The 26,910-nt window shown below is 36.1% G+C and overlaps 1 protein-coding gene across 2 annotated transcripts in view; it reads right to left on the minus strand.

Moving 5' to 3' along the window:
* Window positions 1-3,027: 3,027 nt before the first annotated feature.
* The window catches only part of LOC147069089 (MFS-type transporter SLC18B1-like), a 43,179-nt gene continuing 19,296 nt past the window's right edge, over window positions 3,028-26,910 (minus strand). Inside the window, exons 3-13 of one of the 2 annotated variants that reach the window (XM_085951494.1) lie at window positions 25,522-25,762; window positions 18,484-18,557; window positions 17,338-17,554; window positions 16,779-16,869; window positions 15,749-15,983; window positions 14,830-14,928; window positions 13,191-13,286; window positions 11,823-11,994; window positions 10,434-10,698; window positions 7,030-7,640; window positions 3,028-4,311 (exon numbers count right to left, since the gene is read on the minus strand). In XM_085951494.1, coding sequence (XP_085807620.1) covers window positions 4,231-4,311; window positions 7,030-7,640; window positions 10,434-10,698; window positions 11,823-11,994; window positions 13,191-13,286; window positions 14,830-14,928; window positions 15,749-15,983; window positions 16,779-16,869; window positions 17,338-17,554; window positions 18,484-18,557; window positions 25,522-25,762 — 2,182 coding nt within the window. In that variant the 3' untranslated portion in view covers window positions 3,028-4,230. Of the gene's footprint in view, window positions 4,312-7,029; window positions 7,641-9,672; window positions 9,724-10,433; window positions 10,699-11,822; window positions 11,995-13,190; window positions 13,287-14,829; window positions 14,929-15,748; window positions 15,984-16,778; window positions 16,870-17,337; window positions 17,555-18,483; window positions 18,558-25,521; window positions 25,763-26,910 lie in introns of those variants that run through there. The other variant, XM_085951495.1, reaches the window with a different exon arrangement.

Consider the following 26,910-nt stretch of genomic DNA (forward strand, 5'->3'; position numbering starts at 1 on the left):
GAATGTGTTTTTATTCGTTTTGATATCATTATTCTAGTGGAGTGATTCCCAAAGTGGGCGATATCGCCCCCTTTAGGATTCAGGGGGACGGCAGTAGCCTCGATTTTGAGATTATCGAGATTTTCGAGATTGAGCGTCGCTTGGGGGCGGCAGTTACTCGAAGGGCGGCAAATCGAGGAGAAATAGCCACCTAAACTTAGTAATAACGAAAATATTTCCATTAAACATTCAGCTTACTGGTCGGAAACATAATGTATTAATTAACATAAAAGGTTAAACATGACTTTATTTTTTGTTTATGCGATGTCTAGTTTACTGCCGTTGCCCTTCGACGTCTTTGGTGACCAGAAACACACGTGCAAATTTGCGAATAATTAGTCTGATATTATGTTGGTAATGTATCCATACAATACATTTCTTAGATATTGGACTCATGAAAGGATGATAAACAAAATGTGTAAAAAATGAGGCGGCATTTTGGCGTTGCCTAGGGGCGGCATTTCATCTAGGGACGTCACTGGCAAAAATAAAGCACAGGAAAATTTCAAAAAAATATTTTTACTTGTTTCATGTATTTTTAACATTACAAAAGATGCCAACCAGCTGCTAAAAATCAGGAACTGGAAAAGACGTGTGGAGGACCGTTCCGGCTGGAGGACGGCGGTGGAGCAGGCCAGGGCTCGACTTGAGCTGTAGCGCCATCGAAGAAGAAGAAGTTTCATGTATTGTGTAAATTACAGTTAATTCCTTGTGATTTTTATATTTTCCAAATTACACAAAATTATAACATTGACGTTTTATTTTCTAAATTATAGGTACCTACCCCGTCCCGTTTACACATGCATGGATTTACTCCTGACAGTACGTATTATCGCGGCCATAACAAAATAAAATGCACGTGTAAACACGTATTATCGTGAAAATTCCGAAATTGCATGCATGTATCAAAAAAGTTCGGAAGCTTCTGAATTTTCACCGACAAATTAGACCGTTCAATATCTGTGCCTGCAGAGTAGAACGATAGTAGCGAACCTGTCGGTAAAAAACGAACTACATTGCTACTTTAGTATGTAAGTAAGTTCCGTTGTTAAAAATATAGATATTTATACAAAGGTAGGTACACAAATTTTCCATAGTATTTTACTGTTTTTTTGCAAAGAAGATATTTCAATGGGGGCGTCGAGTTTTTCTTGTCTGAAAGGAGGCAGTGGGCCAAAAAAGTTTGGGAAACTATGAAAGTCTAAAAATAAGAAATACTTAATCCATTAACAGGCATTCCGCAATACACTAACATTATTATGAGTTATCGCGAAGTTCAGAGGTCAGCAGACGCGCACAAAATGATTTGGGCGGTCAATTTTGAAAAAATATCAATAATATTTTTAAGGCGATGGGAGGGTCCCCCTCCGCACTTCTCCGGGTACATTCCCTTCACCCAGAAACCAGATACAAGTAGGTATAACCAGTGGCGCATCCAGGATTTAATATTGGGGGGGCCCAAGAAGGAGAATGTAAATTAGTCCCATAGGCTCTTTTTCTTCTTCACAGCCTGATTTCTCGTTTATCGCCCTTTTGTCTATTGCACTCGGTGTACCTACACCATGGTCCCCACATCCTAAAGCGGGCCCTCAGGCTAGGATATTTGGCGGGCCCCCTACCTACCGCTAAGATTAAAGGCAGTGTGAAACACTACATTAATGTTTTTCAAATTGTGTTTTGGTTCAAATTAAGGGTACTTATACAGTGAATTATCGGCGATTTTTAATACATCTACTTTAATAATGGAGCTGTCAAGTATCGACACATAATAATCAAAAAATATATTGCACAATTATATAATTGAAAATGTTCATGGTCATGAAGTATAATAGCGCCGCAGGCGATTTTTTTACTATTAAAGCTAATTTACGATGTGTGTTTATTTCACTTATATGGTCAACACCCCACAGCCCGGGCCCCCAGGCTAGAGCCCTGTCAGCCGTCCCCAGCCATGACCTACACCACTCCGGAATTCAGGTGGACACCGAGAATTTTTTGACAGTTCCATTAGGAATTGGGTTTCTAAAAAAACCTGACATTAGTGTTTCGAAATTTTTGAAGAAATTTTTCTAAAAAGGGTGCTGGAGAATTACAAATCATTTTTTTGCCGTGCCCCCCCTGGGTGCGCCACTGGGTATAACTAAAGGTGTTGTCGTATTAGTTATTTCGATCTGGCCCATCCACAAGTGGCTATGAAACAGAGCGTTGGAGCGGACCCTTTTTTAAGTTGCTCCGCTCCGGGACCTAATACTTGCTCCAGCTCCGCTCCATGGTCTGCTCCGCTACGGGTAAATAGTTTTAATAAGTATTATGTAAGTACTTATATGTATACAAATCTTAAAAAAAAAATTCATCTTTCATTTTTTTTCTCTTCAAAATAAAACATTCACGTCCCATGTAAAATCATCTCGCGTCCCCCTGTGTATCACTGATATAGATATGTGTAGTGTTTCTCTCTCTCTCACACAGTCTCAAACAACATTGATAGGTATTTACGTTTCATTCCATTCTTGGTGGTGTTGGCTTGTGTGTCTCTGATAATTACCTTAGGAATCGAGGGCATCCGTTGTTTGTTCTCCCAAGGTGCAGAACTAACCTGCCATTAGTGATGCCAATTGGGAGGGCAATAACCTTGTTTAATGAAATCGCTTCGGATATTGATATATTCCACTTACGTGAGGGTGAATTTAGGTGGACGTTGTTTTATAAGTTTTTAAGATAGGGACTATCGATAGTTCACCCTGTGTGCCTCCATCTACTTTTATTTTTGTTGCTTTATTTTATTTCTATTATTATTTTGTTGTCACATCTCTCTGTATTTTTATTTTAAAAATTGTTAACACTTATTTTATGTCATGTCGTGAACGCTTTGAATTTGTAATATGTTATGTTCATTATATGTAAAATAAATAAATTTGATTTGTATCTAAATAAAATGAAACAACCATAACATATTATATTTTTTATTACAGTTTATTAATCACTAATAGTTTCTTTTTAATTTCTATAACAAAATCTATAGAATATGCAAAGAGAATATGTTATTCCATAACACTTTCCATAGTTTTCATAGAATATGATAATACATTACAGTCATTGTTCATCTGGACCTCACAACTGATGATAGTGACCGGAAGATTTGGCTGTCTGACAGGCTTCACGACGGCTTGCCTCCACTTGTTCTCTGCATTCTGTGGCGCGCAACTCCAGCTGTCAGTGGAAAACTCGTGGCATTCTTGATTTGGTCTGTCAATCAGTGGCGAAGGGTGGAGGTAGGCGGTTTAGATCCACCATAAATAGTGCACATTACACTTTGTCATTCATACGTATTTGTTTCCATTGAAATAAGACTACAATTTACAGATGGTGTTGGTTAATTTTTAAAATAAAATTAAACCCTGAGAATACCAAGCCATAAATAGATATAGTCAAAAAATATCCGTCTATCTATAAAATGACTAAAATTATGTCATAAAATCATATTAATTTTGGATATTTTGTAAATAGAATAATATTTTTTATCTATCATAGGTTGGTTTAGGCAGGGACGTATTCTTAATCCAACTAAAACAAATAAGTATGAATGAAAAAGTGTGCACAATTTTGTTATATCGCCCAAAATATACCAAAACTATTATGGTTTGATTAGGCAGGGCTTAATTGATTTTTAAAAACTAACCAAAACCATTTGTAAATTGTAGTCGTAGTTCAATAAAAACAAATACGTATGACTAACAAAGTTTAATGTGCACTACTTATGGCGGATCTTAACAGCCTACCTCCACCCTTCGATACTGCTGTCAATCTAAATAGAGGAAGCGATCTTTCCGTCCTTTGAACTAAATACCACGAGATTTTTCCAGGTTGTCGTGCTTCCAGCGGGCTACAATATGCTTTTAAAAAATGGAGAGTAAGGCGCAGGCAAGCCGAAGAGTTTGTGTCGAATCATTTGTTATATATAATACATCACTTAACATTAAACAGCTGACAAAATTTATTCAGTAGTTCTATTTTAGCAAAGACTTTACTGTCAAAACAGAATTTAGAACTTGTACGCGATCATAAAATAGTGTATACCAATTATGTATTTATATTATATGGCAATAGTGTGCGCGCGTAGCTGCTAAATTTCGTGTGAACAGGAAACACAACTGGTAGAATAGGTAGAATAGAACAGGAATGTGTAGCTATTTACACCTCGCATGCCCCGCTAGATGTTAAGTTGACAGTTCCCCTCACGTCCGTCACTTGGTCTCTGTCCAAAACCAGATCCTGAAAATAATAAAAACCAATATTAAATAAGGACTCTAAATATTTTGTAGGAACGTTTTTGTCCACATCTAATTTCATGTTGCAATTATAAACGAAACTTGCGAGGCACCTCTATAAGAAAACCTGTATTTAGTAAGTAACAGTCATAACATAATATACGTAACAAAAACCTTCATAAAAACACACTCACCAAATTCATTCTAAGCTATCAATAAACAATAATAAAATACTAAAAAACCTATAGAGGTGTATCCGTAGTAGTACTGACTGTAAATTTACATTTAGTGACCACATCCCAACCATGTATAAAAAGGTCGCTATAATGTTGGGCTTCATATTACATACTTCTCTGCTCGGACGTTATTCTTTCTTTTCTTTCGACCATGTCCGATCCTAATAGGATCATATGGGCCTCCACAGAGTAGAGGTTTGTATCAACAGATTTTTTTTACGAGAAATGGATGTCAGCCACTTGCTCAACCTATTAGGTCCATACCCTGACTCACACACATATTGAAAAAAAATATGTGTACTTGCCAGACCCAGGATTTGAACCTGGGACCCACGGCATGATAGTCCAACGCTTATGCCGCGCGGCCACCGTGACATTATAGTATTCAATTTTTTATAATTTTTTAATTCGAAGCAGGGTTAAGAGTATTGTTATGGAACGGCGGGATAATTTTCATATAAACACCTTTTATATTTAAACTGATTTTATTAGAAGGTAATTAATATAATATATATAGCAGATTATATTTTATAGTTACAGTATGGTTTAATACAGTGAATGCAGTCGATGCGTCTTTCTCTAAGGTTGAATTTAAACTGAGCTATTTTGATTAAGTTTATTATAAAACAAACATTGATATTACGTATAGCATTCTCAGACGACAATATCTGTTAGAAGGAAGTTTGAATCAATAAGCGATAAATCAAATCTTTATCAAACGCATTGCCAGACATTCATTACACTGCTTATTAATACTCAATAGGAATAATATAAAGATATGTTCAAATTGCGGGACTATAAAAGTATGTCTATTGTTTGGGCCACGCATCAGTTGACGTATGGCCTTATGACGTAAAGGGTTCAGAATAAATTCTTGAAACTGTATGGATACTATCCATGGCTTTATCCAACGGACTTTCTCTTAAGTATGCTCACATATCTACTGTTGTCTAAAAGTCAGAAGAAATCTATATTTGGCTACGTACTTTTTCCGACTTATAAAAGGGTGTAAATGTCAACTCTGCCATTCTTGGTAGTGTTGACCTATGTATCCCTGATAACTATCATAGAAATCGGGAACAACAGTTGTTTGTTCTTCTGAGGTGCAGAATTAACCTGTTATGGTAATGCCAATTGGGCAGTCAATAAGTGTCTTCAACCGAATCACTTTCGAAATTGATATATTCCGTGTCAGGAAACTTGTACGTTAAAATTAAAGCCAGTCCAACCTCTTTGGGTCGTATAGTACTGAGATAAAATCCATGTCTAAATAAAACACGGTTCTTGTCGGTTTACACTTTACAGGAAGCCAGCAGCAAAACAAAATAGCTGATATAGCTACTGGATTATTTGTTAGACTAGGTTAGGTTAGGTTTTTATTCTTGCATGAATTCTGATAAAATCAGCTATGAAAATTGAATTAATGTTCATACTTAATCTAATAAAATTGGAGACCGTATGGTATACGGCCATCTCTTTCCGATAAGAAAGCTCACGGCGAACTGTGCTACGGCGAAATGTTTTACATACAATTTACATGTAACCGATATATTCAACCTATGTGGGGAGGATTTTTATTATAGATTGTTAAAATATGGTCTATTTCATTTGGCGTTCTTTATAATTCATGTATTTACTCTTTATACTCGTTATTCTAATACTGAATCAATTTTTTTGTTTTTTCATGTCATGTGAACTTTTTGAACATTTGTAATTTACAAAGTTCACTACTTACATGTACTTAAATAAATTAATTTTAATTATTTTTTTAAATAAATTGGCTTCATTAATCCGCAGATATTTGGAGAACTATCTAAGAACTAATATCTGCCTGAAGCAATGACATATTTAAAATGTAGCCCATCGTCCCTATTAATACTCGTATTGTCAGTTTTCCGGTGTGAATTTGTCAGTCATACTCATTCGTTTTCACTGAACTAAAAATACAAACTACATAATGTGGTGCTGGTTAGTTTTTAAAATCCAATTCGGGGCTATGTATGACTTGATACCAAAAATCTTTAAAAACAGTAGGAAATGGCAGTTTTTGTCTTTGCCCACGGCTTTAGATATATTGTGGACTGGACCTTAATATATATCGGTCAAGTAGGGGTGGTTCCTTCAATTTTCTCAAAAATATCCCAAGGGTTCCGCCAAACAAAAAACAGAGTAGAGGATCCAACCCGAAATTCAATCGATCTGTTGCTAAATAACTAAAATAAAAGGCCAGGATGCACTGTTAAATGCACCAGCAATGTCCAGGAATACTCCCAGGACATACTTATTTATGCTCAAAATTTTCAGCAACCGTAAGCACTTTTCTTATGGCAAATTGAATACAAATTGATTGTCTGAAAGTGGTATTATTTCTGCCAGGTGGGTCTCAATTCTGGTGCACAAAAGCTTCCCCAATACTTTAGGGTGTTAGAGAGCGATAGACTTTTGAATCCAAAGGAGCTAGACTGACTAACTAAATGAACATTTACCTCACAATCATCCTTCCGGCTCTGGCCATAATATTTGATCTTGTCGAGGTTGTGCTTCAGCATATCTAGCGAGTCCTTCCGAGAATGGGTACCCTCGTTCATATGTTTGCTGAGCAGGGTGTCGCAGAACTTGGGCAGGAGACCCTTGTCGTCTTTCTTGTACAGCACTCCCCCGGGGTTTCCACAGTCGTCCGCCAATCCATAGCTCTTCTTTGGGAAATTTTTCCGTTTGAACGGCAACAGCTTGCCGATGAGGCCGTCCGAAGACTTCCGGTCGTCTGTCCTCAGCCGATGATTTACCGGACTCGATTTGTCCGAATTTTCTCGTCGATTCAATTCTACTATTTGACTCGTTCCGTCCAGATTCTTCCAATTATCTATTCCTACTTGATAATTTATCTGTTCTATTGAATTCGACTCATCCAAATATTTTTGATAGTCTTTTTTTATTTTACTATTTAAACGGTCTATCGTGATGACTTCTAATGGATTTTTTCCCGTGTCATTGGCACTGAGCAAATTTCTCAATTTAAACGAATCCTTCATTGAATTATTACTATCGGAATGTTGTTTACTATGATTAATTTCGTTACCTAGTTTTTTAATTGAATCTGAAAAAATAAATAAAACATGATATTTATTTTTGGTAGGCAAATAATTCCTAACAAGATACGAAAAGCAAAGAGCATTCATTAAATTATCTATCTCAAAAGTTTACTTTAATTTAAGTAGCAGACTCGATGAATCACACCAATCATCGTGACCAACTTTCAACCTAAAATGGCAATTATACGCAACGATTAAATTACCAATTCGATCGTCTAAACGTCTATTTTCATTGATTCATAATATGCATTGTTATAAATTATAAGTGAACCAAAAAATATCCATTGGTGCTGACCACACTATGTGTTTGCGTCCACTAGAACGTCTAGAAACTGCAATTTTACCCCCCATCACACTCTGCACTTACCTCCCGCACAGTAAGTGTGAGAGGCAGACGGTGTAAAAGGCCTGCTTGGGGAATAGATGAGATCACAACACAACGTCTTGTGGTTATGTCAGTTCAAGATTTTCATAGTTCAAATGCCACCGCAAATTATTGGCGACTATATTCAATTTGTACAAGTATTAGCAAGTTGCTGATTGTATTTATTAGTCGTGCATCTAAAGAGTACGCCTTCTTATTTTACACACCTTGGATTCTGTCCTTGCAGTCTATTGGATAAGAAGTTGACTAATGAGGTCGTAAAATTTTTAGCGCAAACTCGATTTGCAGTTGGGTACCATTTTTTTTCCTATATCTATTTTAGTGCATGTTGTCTTTTTTTAGTAAAATATCTATTATAAAAAAGAAAATATACTATTTTATGTTTAGTAAGCCGGTACTCTCACATATAAACTCGCCTTGTCTGCCGCACAGCCATAAATCAAACCTTCTAGGAATGTCGCTCTGAAGGCACATAGGCACCTAGCAACAGTTAAGCGTAACCTCTCTAAACGTGGATATATTGGGATGCGGCTTATGGTATAGGAATGACCAATTCGTAGGTGTGTGCATGCCTTCTGGCGACTTCGATCGCAGCCCGAGATGAATGCGATTTGTTGCTAGCAGCACTAAATGCTTTTTTTTAAACAAAAAAGTCGCATTCTACCAATGTGTGGAGCTTCATTTGGCAAAGTGCATTTTGTGAATAACGATGACGTCACATCGACGTATTCGACACGTTGCAGACGAGACGAGTTTTGATGTGCGAGTCAGCTAAATCGTACATACGTGTCATAATGCACCGCATTAATTTTAAAAAATATACATTTTATTTATTTTTTATGAGTGCATTCAATTGACTGGCTGGCCTGCAATTTATGGTCTATCTGTATTACAAAAATATAACCTGACTACTTTATCATTAGTATAAAAATCAATTCATGCATCTATATAAATACTTGGGTTCCTGCGTTATGCAGTGGCGAGGGGTGGAAGTAGGCAGCTAAGATTCAACATAAATAGTCCACACAAAACTTTGTAAGTCATACTTATTTGTTTTCATTGAACTAAAAATACAATTTACAGATGGTGCTGGTTAGTTTTTTAAATTCAACTAAACCCTGCCTAAACTAAATCATGGGGGTTCCTACAACATAGTGCACACTTTTTCAGTAATACTTATTTGTTTTCATTTAATTAAGAATAGGTACATGATATTTAATTTTAAAATCCATTAAGCCCTGCCTACTATATTCCATAGACAAACGAATATTTTTTTGTCAATTATCTATAATGGCTTGGATTAGACTGGGTTTAATTGAATTTGAAAAACTAACAAATACTATCTACACATTGTAGCCTTAGTTCAATGAAAACAAATACGTATTTATGTCGGATCTTAACAGCCTACCTCTACCCTTCGCCACTGATGTCATGTCATTTGCATGCATAAAAGTGTTGGCAAAACCTTTCTTAATAATGAATAATTCAAAATAATTTCAGTACATCCATGCATCGATTCAATGGTACGAATTACTTGTTAATAATGTAATTGTTACTAAATATGGTTAGGTTAGACCAAAATGGAATTGTGATGGGATTCGCACTCACTATGTCCACAAAAATGCAATTAATAACAATAGACATGTTATTACCTATTTGTGTTGCGTTAAATTTAACGGTTACACTGTTTCACTTGCTTTAAACTGTAACAAATAAAACAACAAAAAAATGCAATAAACATTGATAATTTGTATCTATGGTCTCACTTGACTGCTCTGGGTTTAATATTGGGGTTAAAGCTATCGATCGCTAATAATATGTATTTCTCTTGCGTCAGCCTTGGGAAGAAAAAAGACAGAAAATAACAACATGTCTTCAGTATATTCTGTAACAAAATCCATATAACACTAACAAATGTATGTCATAACTTAGAAGCGACATCTCATATGAAACTATCTAAAATGTCTTTATTGCAAAAGGTATAATACGCTCCAACGTGCATCAATTTTAAAGCTCAGTTTTTATAACAGTCACCGTGAAAGATTCATCTGACATAATAGGTAATATTAAAAATGAAATTATTTCATTCTAATAACAAATCTAAATTATCCTCAAATTAGCAGGAGCAAGACATGGCTGTGATGTTCAAATACGGAACACATCGTGGAATCACACAGGAGTTTAGCCATCCACTGAGCCGAACCAGAGGAATAGCATGTATTGATTCTATACCGGTTCTGTTGTGAATTTTTATGATGTATCTTACCAAATTTTTTTATCAGCAAAAACTACATGTATAATATAATAATATATTTTGGTTGTCAAGTCAACCATACGAATATAATGCAAGTGTAAAATTTGACAGGCTCTCTTTTTGGTAATACAACTCTTTGGGACCGGTAATAACACACACCTGTGCCTCCGTAATCACGGCTGATCCCCTTGCGAGAGGAAGCTGGCTTAGAGTCATCAGGTCCGCTGCTGAGAAGGGGTTTTCGCTCATCTCGGTCGCCATCAGAATCGTTTCCCGACATGAAGCGGGTAACAGAGCCGTCATCTGAGGCGTGTCCAGACGAGGTCCAGGCGTCCGAGGGGTTGTTGGTGTCGCTGACCGTATCAGAGTGAGAAGCCAGCTTGGCTGATTCTTTCAACGCGAAGAAAGACAATGTGACGATGGCCTGAAAACAACCAGTTCATAATAAACATAAATATTTTCACTCTTCCAAAAACTATGATTATGACAAATATGTAATAAAATTAAATATGGTATTGGGCTGAATTGAATGATTCGAAGAGGTGAGGTGATAAAATCGCCAGACAAATCTAGTCATCCATTAGTACCCAAGAGATAAAAAACTTCTGACAGGTAGACTCAGAGGTCGCTGGATTGTTGGGATAGTTAAGTTATCGCAACGCAACACACAGGACAAAGAGTAGTTGAATGAGCTTGAAGAAATCATCAAGCAGTGGGTAGATTCAGGCTGATGATGATTATTTATAATGTTATTTTTTTTATTAACACTACAACAGGCTATGTAGCGAAACAGTAGTGTATTTAGTAATAGAAGAGAAACAATCACAAACACCCAGAGTTTGAGAAAATCACGTAATTATATATTATTGTGACCTCACTGAGGATCGAACACGGGGTCCCCGGATGAAAGGCCACCGCCTTAAGCACTGGACTACGAGAGCTGCTATGATAAGTTTCTAAAACGAATCTAGTCCATCTCTTTAAAATTCTAAGTTAGTAATATGCCATCTGTAAACCTTGATGGCCGCGTGGCTTAAGCGCCGGCCTATAGTGTCGAGGGTCCCAGGTTCGAATCCTGGATCTGGCAAGTACACATATTGTTTTTCAATTTGTGTAAGAGTATGGACCTAATTAATAGGTTGAGCAAGTGGCTGACGTCCATTTCTCGTAAAAATAAAACCTGTTAATACAAACCTCCACTCTGTGGAGGCCCATAATGGTCTTATTAGGGTCGAACATGGTCGGAAAAAAAAATAATAATCAATAAATAATTAATGGTCCCAATGATGCTAATTATTGTTTCAATTTAAATGTGTACATGCCAAATACTACAGGGTGTTTTTAACTCATCAATAATTATGGTAATAAAAGTCGTGATTCCATTGAGATTATATTTATAGATGTCACTTTCAGTGATTTAAATATACTGACAAATTAAAGTAGATTACAAAATACATTTTTTGCTGCCAGTCTTTGCTGCAGGTATTTTTAATGGTAGGTGCTAAACCGCTTCGCTCGGTAAGAAGTCTCCGCCACTGCTAAACATACCAATATAAATGTGAGTGCCGCCATGACAGTTGAACACATGGGAAACCCGTAGTGCTTGAGCAGGAGGCCTCCCAGGGAGGGACCGATGACTTCACCGAGGGAGTACATGCAGCTCCACACGCCTGCCACCACGGAGTATGTGGCCAGATTGTCGCTGCAACCACCCTCCTCGCTGAAAAATTACACAAATCCCAATAATCAAGAAGTTTTTATTTGAAAATATGTAATAATTTTGACATACATAATAGAAAAAAATCATAGAAAGAAAGGTTAGACTAAGTGGGACTCAAACCATACACTGTCCGGTTGACGGCTCTGTCCCTCGAGTAATTGGTCTGAATATGATACATGTGAAGCAGATGACTTTATAATTAAATCAATGCTAACGACGAAGGCCATAATCCGCTTGGCTTGAAGAATAGACATACTACGATCCGTAGCACGTGGCCGAGCCAGGTCCAAAGATACTTCTCCACTCTCAGTGTGATGAGAGGCTGCATTATCCGCTCTCTTATCTCCACATTACTCCTAAAATTATACCGCTTTACACTCAATATCCACCATAAATATCTGTTCGCGAAGCTCAGTATACAATTACTCTGAAGTAAGACTTCGTAAGGTACCATGACTCACTACCATACAGCGCCACCGTCGTGAGTCCCAGATATTTTGCATCGAGTTGAATGTTGCTCCAACCATTCCCATTCCCATTCCGATAGCGAACTCTCTTTGGAAAGTGACTTCTTCTGTGATATGAACCTCCGGGTATTTAAAACTGTCAACTTCAATGTTTATCTGTTGCTGACCTGGGGGAAATCTGAATCAGAACAGGTTCTAATGCACGAAATGTTGGTTTTCTTCACGTTAATTTTCAATCAGACGCGAGACGAATTGTTAAACAGCTGGTCATTTATTTATGACATCTTTATAGCGACTGTACACGTGCATGGATTTACTGGCAACGATAATGTATAAATCAAACTATCACGACAATAACTGTTTACACGCAAAAGTATTGACTGTCTCGCCAATCTCATTCTTCAAGTGTAAGTGAACGCATTGTTGTCATTGTGTGGTGATATTTGACAGATTGTAAAAATTGGTAAACGTCAAAATGCTCTGCGTGGTGTAGTTCATATTTTTTCCGGCAGGTTCGCCACTATTGTTCTACTGAGGTACTATCACATGAAAATTCTGAAGCTGTTAAACATTTTTATCCATGCATGCAGTCTTGTAACTTGTACGATAATACGAGTATACATTGGCATTTTATTGTCGCGACAATATGTACTGCCGCCAGTAAATCCATGCACATGTAAACGGGCTATTATAAATGTAGACTATTATTAAATTAAAAAATATACTTACATTGAGCTGGTTAGAACTCCTTGAAACGTTGGAAGAAGCGTAAGGGCCACAGACACTCCTATTATCGATAGAGCCACCAAGTTCAACCATAAAGAACTAAAAAATAAAATAAAATGAATCAAATATCAATGAAATGAAAATCACAGCACGCCAAAGATGTTGAAGAAAATCTTTATATTTATTTATATACAAGATGGTGTTTAAAAAAGTGATGGCAAAAATATGACTAGGTACCAATTTCTTACGAATTAAAATGACACTTATGTGAAAAAACGTGGATTCCTTATAAAATAAGCAATTTCAGGTTTAATCTGGACGATGATTCACCATCTTTGCAGCATGCAAAATACAACCATGCGATACCGCCTAAACCATGGCATCCTCAGAGGATCCAAGGCCATGAGGCCTGAATCATCATTGGGCTGATTCATGCAAACATGAACAGATCGACTGCGAGGCAAATTTCTAGCCCGTAAGCAAATAGTAATTATTAATATAATTTTTTTAATATTATTACCTACATTTCATCCAATTTTGACCAATATTGGAAGCAAAGTTCCCAGCCATACAATGTACCTAGCACCTAGAATATCTGATTTGAGATTACTTTGAAAAAATATGTATTTGTACCTAGTTCAAATATTTTAAAATATGTAGCTAACAAGCAAAGAAATGCAGAAGGTAGTAATGATTCCAAGAAATTCACAGCCCCTTTCCAAAGCATGTACCTAGAAAAGGTCTGAAATATGAGACCTGAGGTACATACTTACAAGCCAGGTACATATGCCAGAGGCTGTTTTTGTCATTTTTCAGAGATAGAATAATTGTGAATTGTTTGTTGGGTATTATTACTACCTACTCTGCCCTACCAGCCCCTATTAGGGTCATTCAGTTTTCGGACTCTCGAGGAGCGTGACGTCGGCTGTGGCGCCGCGCTCGCCGGCGTCACCGCCATTTTAAATTTATTTATTTTTTTTTAAATATTTTGTACGCTGTACTTTACTGTATTTATATTCCGAACAATAAACGCCCTGTTTTCGCCTGTACTTCCGCGTTGTCAATCAACATAAGCATGTCCCCGAAAGAAGAAGCAGACGATACCACCATGACTTGACGATGACATTACATCATCAGGGGGGTCCAGCGCTAATACCTACCCCCCCAGTTCGGAGGTGACACATGTTAACCGGATAAAAATATTTTAAAATATTGACATGTAACCATTGCAAAATAATTATTGTGACTTGCAATTAATTGACTACCTACCTGAGGATTAAAGTGATCCAAGTGAAATAGAAACTAAGTTAAAATATCATCATTGATAAAGCCATAATGCAAGTATGTAAAGAATAATTTTTAAAAGCTATTGTACCAAAATATAGATTAATGTTGATTTGTAGGATGAGAAATGATAGCACATGTTAATGACATATATAATTCTTCAGACTTAACCCTCAAACATCCCTCAAATTATTAATTTACATGACACTTTAACGCCTAGGCATATCACAGGGTATATTTTGTGTTCAGTTTGATGAAAAAGTTTGAACATCACATCCAAATATTCTCTCATAGTGGCTTTCTTCCTCGTGTAAAGTATCCCTTAACAACAATACTTATTAAATAAGTAAACACCAACCTTTCGAGGAAGGGGAGCAGCGGCGACGGGCCAAGTAGCAACAGTCCAACGGTACAGAGCAGCAACCCCCATACCATCATGCACCAGTGCCGGTTTATCCTGGAATGGATTTCAATTTAATAATAAAGCAAACATTACAAATTATAAATTCAACTTATAAACAAATAGACTTTTAACCGTTAATGTAGTGTATGAAAAATATAAGGGACCTCATAAACAACAATGCCTATATAATCATAGTCTGACCAAGTCTATACATAACTCTTTTACAAACAGATAAGTGGTTTAAAAATTAACTCTCCCTTCATTGTAATAAAGGTGAATTTGCAAATCTGCATTTGAATCTATACGGTATAGGGATATCATAACAATAATTTTAATATTCTGCTAATACGTCTACACCTGTACCGCCAAATTTAATTATAAAAATACAAACTTGACATATAGTTCAAAATTAACTGTATCTATATTGGAAAAAGGGTGAGTATTACAGATTTTCGGAGATGTCCTTGACTTATTCTGCAAAACGTTTTCACTTTAGTGTTGAGATTTTGTATGTGAGGGTTTATCCTGTACATCAATATTAACTGTAACACCAATATCATCATCAACATCATCAGGGATCAATCCACTACTAGACAACAGACTCTCATAGCTTCCTGGTCTCTAGTACTTCGCTTCACTGACATCTACATCCACCGTGCACCACTGTAAAACTGCTTTCGAAGCGATATGTCTTGCCTTTTTGCCATTTCATCAGCTTGGCGTACCGCTTACTCTTGTTTGCCTCCTTATCCATTAGTTTCTTTTGTAGTGTTTCAATTTTATACCCAACATGCACTTAATGCAACTTATAATTTTTGGATTTCTCTTGTATAATACAAACATGCATGATGTTCTTATATCAGATGCGGTTTACCTATCAGCCAGCCATCCGAACATCGGACTGGAGAGACCGTAGAGTCCAGAGAAGAGCAGGAAGATGAGGCCGACCTGCTCTGGCGATAGGCCAAATTGACGGAGGTGAGGCTCCAGGGTGGGGTCGAGGAACGCCCACGTGTTGGACACTACCACAATGACTAAGCCGGTTATCACCACTGCCGGTACCTTCACCAACTCAAGCAGGGAGCCACTCTTCGTCGCCAGTGCACATTCTGGAATCGAAAATGTACATTGTCACCTTATCACAATAATAAATATAACTTTGTAAAGTATCTTTAAGATAATACTGGAGTGTCATCCATATTACATTCCGGATTGTTTGAAACCGAACACTACGAGAAAAAATCGTCATTCATTAAAGTCAATTAATAAATCTTCATATCTCTAATAACAATTAAGTACCATTTTTAACAAAAACAGCACCATTTACATATCCTCTTTTAGATTTATTCTGTTCTTCAATTACTGATGTTCAAATAAATTGAATTCCATTATCTTTCCTATATTTTAATATATTGGTTTCCACAGAGTAGAAGGTACATTAAAAGACCTTTCGCGAGGAATAGTTATCACCCATTTCACCAATCCATTAACTTCTTGTCTCATTGAAAAACAAAATGAATATTTTTTACTGCAATGTACATAAAACTAAAAATGACAAATCAGCGAACAAAAAAGCGAGATCATCGAAAACTGTCATAAAAGCGAAATTCCACCTCAAAGGAACAACTATGGTGCTATCTCAAATATTATATAAAAGTCAAAGACCCCAAGACTTTTTATTCACAACTATGTGGTTAGCACACCAAGCTGAATCCAATGTGTAGCAAGACAGCTGGCCGTATCCGGCTGGTTCCGCTAGTTGTATTTCATTGTAAGTTATCACACTGCCCCCCCCCCCCCCCCAAGGGATTTTACAAAATATTTTAAGAGATTCGACTACTAAGAAAGATTACATCACTGTGCAATAACTGCCCATTTAAAATATTATCCCAATGGGCACATACCTTCTTGAGGAGGCAGCAGGTAGTAGTTGATAGGCATCGTGATGACCATGGCCACTCCGAGGACGTAAAATGGTAGACCGAAGCCCCCTATCTTCCTGAACACAACAGCACATATCAGGCAAATCCACAAAATTAATACAATAATTGCTTTTTAGATTTATATTATCAATTGTAAACACGCCATGTCATTCTGCATTGTGGATTATATCATCAGATATTAAGTCAACACTGCTGGAAAGACCAAGTAAAAGTCCTCATCTACGATGATTATGAATAATTTACGAAGTATGTACCTATCGTTGTTTTACATTTAAAATGTATCGTAACCACGATGAAATAAGCCCACGATAACTGAGGGGTAGCGTGTCGGCTTATAATGTCTTGGGAACATGCCAAAAAAGTTTGTTTTTCATTGTGTGTATGAACCCAGAATATGGACATGTGGCTTACATTCATTTCTCGTAAAAACTAAAAATCTCTAAATACAACTTCCACACTGTAGAATTCGATATGATCAAATGAGGATCGATCATCGTGATATGTGAAATTGATGACTCACGGAATAAAGAAGTCCCCCGATGGCTGGTCCCACAGACATCCCCAGGCCCACAAACGTCTCCAGGATCCCCAGCACGGAGCCAATATTGTTTGGGAAGGTGTTCACCACGTACACGTAGCTGGCGGTGGAGTAAGCGCTCGCCCCCAGGGCCTCCAGACCTCGTATCAGGAAGCAGAAGACAGTGAAGCGTTCATAGTCGTATATGTATTCGAGGACCCTGCAGAAACCGCGTATTTTAAGTTATGGGATAATAACGTCTTCGATTATAATATTGAGTTTACTATGCCAAAGGATATCGTTATGGTGAAAATCAGTTGCTTTTGGGAATGTAATCTTCAACGTATCAAAAGTGCGTCAGTAAGGGTTATTCCGCGGCGAAGTTGCAATGGGGTAGTTAGTGAAACATATATTATGCCGAAATCAATAAAAATATCTTTCTAAATTTGCCTCCAAAACATTTCAAATTGTCACTAACGACCCTGTGGGTCAGCAGAGTCGATATATAAGGATGTTTCATGTGGAAACTTTCCTTAAAATTAAATATAGTTTAGACAAAATGCATCAGACAAATTTGCGTGCTTTAATAAAAACAACAACACAAAAATACGCGTAGCTACTTCCGATGTAACAGTATTTTTCCATCAAATTTAATATAGCCACCGCAGAACAGATTAATAATATAGAAATGCAAAAGTCAGTAGATAGACTTAGACTTTGAAGATGGATTATAATAAAGTATTAATGAGAGGGAAGCCATTAAACGTAAGAAATACAAAGCCCCAAAATGTCTTCAAATATTACCAATATCGAATATGTTTAAGTGACAAATTGCAGACGTAAATATTGACCCGTGACATATTCTTTAACACGTCTTTAAATTTATTTCACATATCTCCACAATCAAGAATCGTACCTTTTTACAACCACACCCAGGAGGTGACGCGCTTCCCAATAGTGTTGTGTGCCCTGGTGGCCATACTTTCTTATTTGTAATATATTCGCACGTGTTCGATTAAAAAACATGTAGTTAGTGTTTTTATACAAATATTTTTAAAAAAACTCAATTCTACATTTAGTGGTCTATCGAATGGTCTATCTATATGCTCCGTCTGAGACGGGTTAATGGTAAATATATGGCACACTCACCCAAATAATAAATTGCACGAGCCCGCTACAAACATCCCCGACATGAAGAGAAACTTTGCTCCAACGATCGGCAGCTGGAAATCAAATACACAGTCATTATCATAAGAGCAAGGACTCAACAATAAACTAACCATAAGTGCGAGTGAGAAAGCATTCGGCACGCGTATAATCTCCGCAATATGCGTTAGAGTAAGATAGAAGACATATGAATAATCGATTTAGTGAAGCTAGGGTGAAACCGGTAAATATAATTTATTGTGCTATGGGCAACCTCGGGCAGTTACATGTTGCTGAAATATATAGTTATTTGTTACGCGAAATATTAAGTTACCGGGAAATATTTTGACTTAATTTAGTAGATAATATTATGGTTAACGATGTTGTGTTTAAATTTGGTAGCCGTGCTAGATCATGTGATGGATTTTGGTCGATCGCATTGTAGTAATTGAATATTTTAATATGGTTTTATTGAGATTTTAAAGGAAAAGCATTAAATATTCTTATTTTTATTACAGCTTAGTCATTTTCGAATTAACCATGAAGAAGTCAATCATTTGATTCGTATCGCATAAATCACGGTCGGTCGCATGAGTAAGAGAAAGAGAATGTGTGAATCCCCGCACTTTAAACAGATGCGTAGTCTTCTCTATCCTCTTACCGTCGCACAGTAGGCTCTTTTAACGGTAGTGAATGTTGTTTATTATTATTAATAATACCTTTTTGAAGCAAACGGCAGATGAGTATCTACGCTCAGTTATAAAATGAAGAGTGGGTATTTCAGTGGCCGAATTTGGTTAAGGAGTTCGAAAAGAGATTTAGTGCTTCTAAAAAGGTGAATCAATTGTACGAGTACATGTTATTTCCATTCTTATATGAAAATAGCAGTCACTAGGTATTAATGACAATATTACATGTCTTTTGTATGATGATCATTACTAACTGTCAACTTCATTCCTTAAGATCTATTTTTTCATTCTTTGCTGTTGCAAATACCGTAACTAGGGCTGCAAATGGACCGGAGCTCCGTTCCGGTTCGTGTAATCGATAAAATTATCGCTCCGTCTAGTGGAAAAAATATGTTGACCGTCTGAGCTAAATAAGCTATATAATAGAAAATCTAAAATACTTATTTTTATAAAATACACATAAAATTTGATAACTATGTAAATATCTTCAGAAAATTATCGGGCGCTCCGATTCGTAAACTTTTCCATTTCTAGCGCTGGCTGTAGCATAACACTCTCTCAACTGCTGTAATATTATAATAATAATTAATATAAAATGAAACAATTTTTCGGAACCTAGTTGGGTTGGGCATGGCCCCCACATCCTGAACCGGGCAAAGGCAGTGTGACGCACTACAGTAGCGTTTTCCATGGTGTACGCGGTAAAATTAAGGTGTATTTTAGCGATTTTTTGTATTTTTAATATGGACATCTATTTGAATTATGGAGTCGTCGAGTATCGGCACACGGTTAAAAATTGCATCGTACAATCAAATATTTTAATTATTAATAATAACTTAATTAAAATAGCGCCGGTCTAGCGTTGGTCTGTGTTTATCTCACTTATCGGTCGACTCATCACGCCGGGCCCCTAAGCTAGAGCCATGTCAGCCCCCCCCCCCCTTGTGGGGGCCATGGGGTTGGGTGTCACCCTAGTAGAGGATGGTCAAACAAACTAATATCATTTCCCCGGGGCGTGAAAGAGTCCAAGGCTGGCCCTGTCTCAGTCTGTATTTACTTAAACTATTGGAAAACGCTAATCTGTCATCAGATCGAGGGAAACCACGCAACAAGGCATTTAATTGTGAAACATTTGAGTAATTCAAAAGCAAAACAAATTAACATAATATGATCTCATGATATCATAAGCACTAGTTAGAAAAGATAAAACTGCAAATAATATGTAATACGCACGTGATTTGATTTGATGATTCAATAGTCATAAATTTGACGCTATTCTGGATTACCGCTAGTAATTTAATTCAATGCAATTTATATATTATTAAGTAATTGTATTTTATTTAGAGTTTCCCAAACCTTTTAAAACAAAAATGTAAATACGAGTACCTCGAAGAATAACGTAATGATGAATAAAACTCAATTTATTATAAGGACACTCCAAGCCGATTGCCCCCGATTGTAAAATGTAAGGTAACGTGTAAGTTGTACGTAAAACATTTCACCGTGGCACAGCTCGCCGTGAGCTTTCTTATCGGAAAGAAATGACGGTATACTATACGATCTCCAATGTTAATAGATTCAATATAAACATTAATTCAATTTTCATAACTGATTCTAGCAAAATTTATGTATTATTCAAGAATGAAAACCTAAGCTAACCTAACAAATTACCCAGTATATCGGCTATTTTCAAAATTTGTCTGCTGCTGGCTTCCTGTAAAGTGTAAACCGACAAGAACCGTGTTTTATTTAGACATGAATTTTATGTCAGTACTATAATACGACCCAGAGAGATTAGACGGTCTTTAATATTATACGGCTATATATTTAATATATTTCCGACACAACATTTCACGGTGAAGTGTGATAAGGCGAACTGCATACGTACCTACAAGTTTCCGGACACGGAAATGTAATTTTGAAGGGGTCCCTAGAGCCGTGGCCAAAACAGAAAAATCATAATATTTTTCGTGCAAAATACAGTCGATGATCGGTCACAGTTAGGGACTCCAATACCGGGATCCCGAGCTATTTTCGATACCTATGAATCCCGGGATTGGTAAACATAATCCCGAAGAAGAAGAGAGAAAAAATACTTTTAATAACAAATAACTAAATTAGAAATAAACTGAGTTTAAATGAAGTTTGATTTTTATACCCATATATTATGTAAGTTGCCGATTCATTTTATTTTTTCACATAAATTAATAAAAATGAGAAAGGTTGGAAAAAAACAATGCTTCGTACTTTTAACAAAGTAATTCCACCATGATCTCATACGTTTTACGGCAGTTTCATATTTGGCTGACTAATTAGATTTATGAAGCGGAAAGGCCATACACCACGATTTGCTTTACTATTTTAAATCTCGCTAACCCATTCATTAAGTCTTTACTGTCAGAAACAGCAATCTCATATTAAATTCACATTATTATTTATATTACAATATTATTTACTCCATTAAAATTATGTATTTGCAAGATTGAACGTACACAATATTAACAATAAAAATGTCTTAAATAGTATAAATTATACTAGATTTATTTTTGACAGATGTTATCAATGCTATTTGTGAATATAAAAAAATTGTATTAACTGGCTTTTGGCTCTTGATTGGATTCCCTAGTCACAGTAGTGGCATAACAGGGAGTTAATTAACATTTTCGGTTATTGTTTATCGATCGTTTAGCACTTTTAAATGAATTATACAATATACTTATTCAATATCGAAAATTCATTGTTTTTCGTTTATCTGTTATTTTTATAATAACACGCCAAAACCACCACACGTCAAAACACCTTGTTACAACCCTAGATCTACGATTACCGAGAACACACGACAATCGCAGATCCGACTGTCACCGATCTTTGATTGAGCAAACAATATGAACGGGAGGGGGGGGGGGACAATCGACGTGAAAATCTGCCAGTGTAATTTGACCTAACATGTACCTAACCGAACTTTTTTTTTAAACGGAACATGTTCAAACACGCGCGTTAACATCATTTTACTCCCTACTTCAATTATAGTTTGTCAATTTATGGCTACGGCCGTATGTTGTAGCTTAACCACTGGGAAATGCCAATAGAAATGTCGTATTTCAAAAAAATACTGTCAATAATTATTATAAAGCAATCATTATTCGTAGGATGTGTATCACATTTGAATGGTCAAAGACATAGCTTATAATGAGTATCTTTAGAATTATCTTCAAATGTGTTCATCGCGCCCATTTTTGAATAATAAAATGCTTAATTCTTGTCAAATTTAGGATCAAAAAGATTATGAAATATAATTTTGTATCGTAAAGATGTCACTATATAATGTTAACATTAATTTTTTTAATGTTTTTGTAAATGCGTATAAAAAATTAAAAAATCTAAAAAATCTTAACACCACTGCACATGGACGTACCGAAATATTACTATATTCTAAGGCATTAGAGCGAGAGGTTTAAAAGAATACTATTTTATGTAATAAAAATACCTACTTAATGCATTCATCAAATGTTTAAAATAAATATAAAGGATAATAACGCTCCAAAATTATATAAATAGATTATCTACAACGATTAAGGAATGTCCAGGGTTATGCTCTGAAAATATCATAAAAGCTCCATTTTGACCTACGCTAAACATGTGGGCCCTTCAGAGCGTAGAAGATTACTTATATAAAATAAAATTTCACTTTTCACAGTCAGTGGCTGATTGAGGCATATTATTTATTTTGTAATCCGGATTAGTAATAAAATGTATTCTTGAGTCAAGGTATGAGTGGTCGCACAATATTGCGGTAATTAATGAGTAACAAACAGCACCTAGTGGGTGTATCTAACCTATCTGTTATTTATTATTTAGCTAATTATCAAAAAAATGCATTCTATGAATGTCGCTGAAGCAAATTATGAGAAATAAATACCTAATGTTAATGTGACGAATTGAGGCATGATCGGATTCAAATCATGTGTCATAAACAGGTCAGCGGTCACTGAGTGTTCCGCAGCCGCACTTTTCAGAATTCTCCGCACATAATTTTTACAAAACAATTAAAGATTTTAACATTCGCAATTTACAAGATAAAAAGAACTTTTTATATACAACGTTTTTAAATTTTCTGTTGAACCATATAAACTTGACTTGACTAGCTTAAACGATCAAAAAAATTTGTACTTGACATGTCATATTGATTTCCATAGTAACGCACGTATATATTAATAATTTAGTTGCTAGGACCCCAGACCCCTAGCAACCAATAATGGTGTCGAAATAACTTTTCATACATAAAACAGAATTAACTCAAAATGAATTCAATTCTACTTAAAGATGACTAAAAGTATTAAAAAAATGCATTGGCATCGTGTTCTGATATATTCTAAAAGTTTCAAATGTCTAGCTAGTCGGGAAGATTGCAAGATTTGTACCGAACCTAACCAGCGGACAAATAAGAATACGAGCTAAGAAAAACGTTGTAATAAACGATTTGTTGTTGAATGAGTGCCTTGACCCTAGACCATAATATTAATAATAAATATTACTTAGGTATATCACCATATCCATGTGTTTGGGACTAGGCATTGTGCAATATTTTAGGGGTTCAAAACTTAATAATGTATATCAGGGTTAGCGAACCTTTTTACGTACGCGTGCCGAAATTTCCCAAATATTATTTTTCGACTGTCTGACGTGCCGAGCAGTTTTTCATGGAGAACAAAATAGTTTTCATGCTATTAATTGACAACCAAATTTTTGTTTCTTATTTGGTACAGCTATTTTGTGGGTGGTAATTAAATTGTTTGCTACTGTATTAGGTACTTAGTTTAGTTCTTTACGCACAAATCGACACCAGAATTGCTGCGATCGGATGAGACATGCTCTCGCTACAGTGGTCTCAAGCATTGTAAATCGATCAAAATTAGAGATTCGCGGCAAGACATTCCCCGCCGCAATATGATGAGGTTAGTGCGATAATATATTATGTGAGCGATCTATGCAATTATATGTTTTATACAATGCGATCTGTCATTTATTATATTATGTATATTTTTTCTCCCCAAAATAAAACATTCGCGTGCCATGCAAAATCATGTCATAGGTGGTTCGCCACCACTGATGTATATATTGGATATACAATCTGAAAATCAGCGTAGGCAAGAAAAAAGGTACATTATGTCTTAAACGTTTTAAAAAAAATAGTAAAATATGCCTAATTAATATAATTCACATACCATCATACATGCGTAAATGATAAAAGGAGCGAGTAGAATCAACACCTCGGAATTACTAAATTTCAATAATTAAGTATTGTTAATTTATAATTTGAAATTTTCATACATTTCGATGCATCATTATCACACACTAAGATTATATTAGATTGGGGTAGGTTAGATTAGTAACACCAACATAACGATAGGCCATAATATCTATAGTAAAATAAATATATTTGCTGGCCCAAGCATTGTCACCTAATCTTTACCAGATCGGCTTCACAAACCACGTGACCAAAAGTCCTTGGACAATCGTTAAATTTCTCTGATTACAGCATTATCTACAAAAATATTAGTAAGTAAAAGTGTGCGAGATGAAGAAAATATAAATCTAAATTCAATTAACAAAATAAATTTTTATTTAATAACCCGCCCCATTTCGACTGAGCTGAGCTATTGGAGAAATCACACCGTCTCCAAGCGAACATCTACATAAGCGAGAGGGTAATTAACCCTCTCTGAAGGGGTGTGGTGTATTATTAGGTTAGGTTAGGTTGGGTTTGGTCTAAAAAGAATGTTATAAAAACGCCATACTTACCATATTATGGGCATCCACAGAGTATAGGTTTGAATTAACAGATTTTTGTTTTTACAAGAAATGGATGTTAGCCACTTGCTCAACTTATTAGGCCCATACTCTGACTCCAAACACAAATTGCAAAACAGTATGTGTATTTTCCAGACCCATGATTCGAGCCTGGGACCCACGACATTATCATGCATGGCCATCGTGTGCGTTATAAATGAAATACCTATTATCAAATTACCTAGCACTTCATCTCCTCGAAACGAAATCATGACAAATAGTTTTCTACCGTTCACTGTAAAGCTGCTTACGTAGCATAATTTTAAAGTGCCGACTACTAACAGGAAAAAGAATTATTTTTAATACGTCATTCTATTAACCTTAAATCTTCTAATTATGTCAAAAAGATACAATGCCTTACAACTTTCTTATAAATATAAATTACAAACAAAATTAGTAATAAAATAGTTCAACATAAAGTCGCCAATTTGCCGACCACTGATCTAGTGCATGTATTTGTCATACATTTATTAGATATCTACTTATAAGAATCTTTACTCACGATTTTCCCAAAGACAGGCGACGTGATGAACATCACCAGCGCGTAGAAGCTGAAGACGAAGCCGGAGACGGCCTCCGTCATACCCTTCTCGCCAGCCTCGCGGGGGAAGAATGGCGCCATAATCGACATGGAGCAGAAACTCATGAAGTCCACCAGGGCAAGGGAGACCAGCGTCAAGCGCTGCTTCCTAGAGAAGTTCTTGATGGCCGCCGGCTTTGGCAAAGCTTGTGTCCGCAGCAACCTAAAGTAATTTGTTTATTCAGAAAAAAATATTGTGACATATCTTCAGACCAAATAATATAATATAGACCAAAAATATTGCCACAGGGCTTGACGTGGATCTGGGCGGGCCGGTTCACAGTTCCGGTTCGTGAAATCATCGAGTCTATCGCTCTATCACGTCGAAAATTATAAATTGGATTCTGGTTCGTGAATTATTAAAATATTAAAATTAAATTCACTTACATACGTCGGGCGCATGATAAAAAAAATATTTATGACATGTTGTGAACCTTTAATTCTACATACAAGCAAAAATGAGCCTATGTGTATTTTGCCATTTTAGGCGTTTTCAATATCGGCCACCAGTTTTATTAGGTATGAGATGTTTCTATTAATCGAGCTTTGTTTTGTTTATATTGTTTGATTTAAAAAAAATTAATGAATAATGAAACACGTGTGAATTTAATATATATAATATGTAATAGGTATAGGTTCACGTTTGTATCGATACAGGCATTTCATCCCTGAAAATGTTGAAGACTCTATATTGAAGGTTCAAGTACAAAATGAGCAGATTACAAGATCAGCACAAATTATTGTTAGCAGTGACGTCCCTAGACAAAATGCCGCCCCTAGGCAGTGCCAAAATGCCGCCACATTCTTATTTACACAGTACTTTTTTATCATCCTTTCATGACTCCAATATCTAAGAAATGTGTTGTATGGATACATTACTAACAGGATATTATATACCACTAAATCTAATTTAAATGCCATGCCATCTCTGGTTTAATAGGCAATATTGCGAGTCTACGGTTTCAGATAGGTACATTTAAAAATATACTCGACAACTTCCAAAACTCGCGAGTGCCTGGAAAATATATTTGGATACATTTTAAATTAGGTATGCACGTGTCATTGCTGTTCAACAAGTAGGTGACGTCCAATGACAACGGAAGTTAGCTAGACATCTCGAACCCGACAATAAAAGTCCTGTTAAAATTTGTATAGTATCTACATAATTAATACATTTTGTTTCCAACAAGTGAGTTGAATTTTTTAACGGAAAGTTACCTAATGATTATCGTCGAATTGCCGCCCTTTGGGTAACTGCCGCCCCCAAGCGACGCTCAATCTGCCTACCCCCACGGGACGTCACTGATTGTT

This window comes from Rhyacophila brunnea, unplaced genomic scaffold (genome assembly GCF_057557595.1).
Source record: "Rhyacophila brunnea isolate RB1 unplaced genomic scaffold, BYU_Rbru_1.0 scaffold_24, whole genome shotgun sequence".
NCBI classification, from domain to species: domain Eukaryota; kingdom Metazoa; phylum Arthropoda; class Insecta; order Trichoptera; family Rhyacophilidae; genus Rhyacophila; species Rhyacophila brunnea.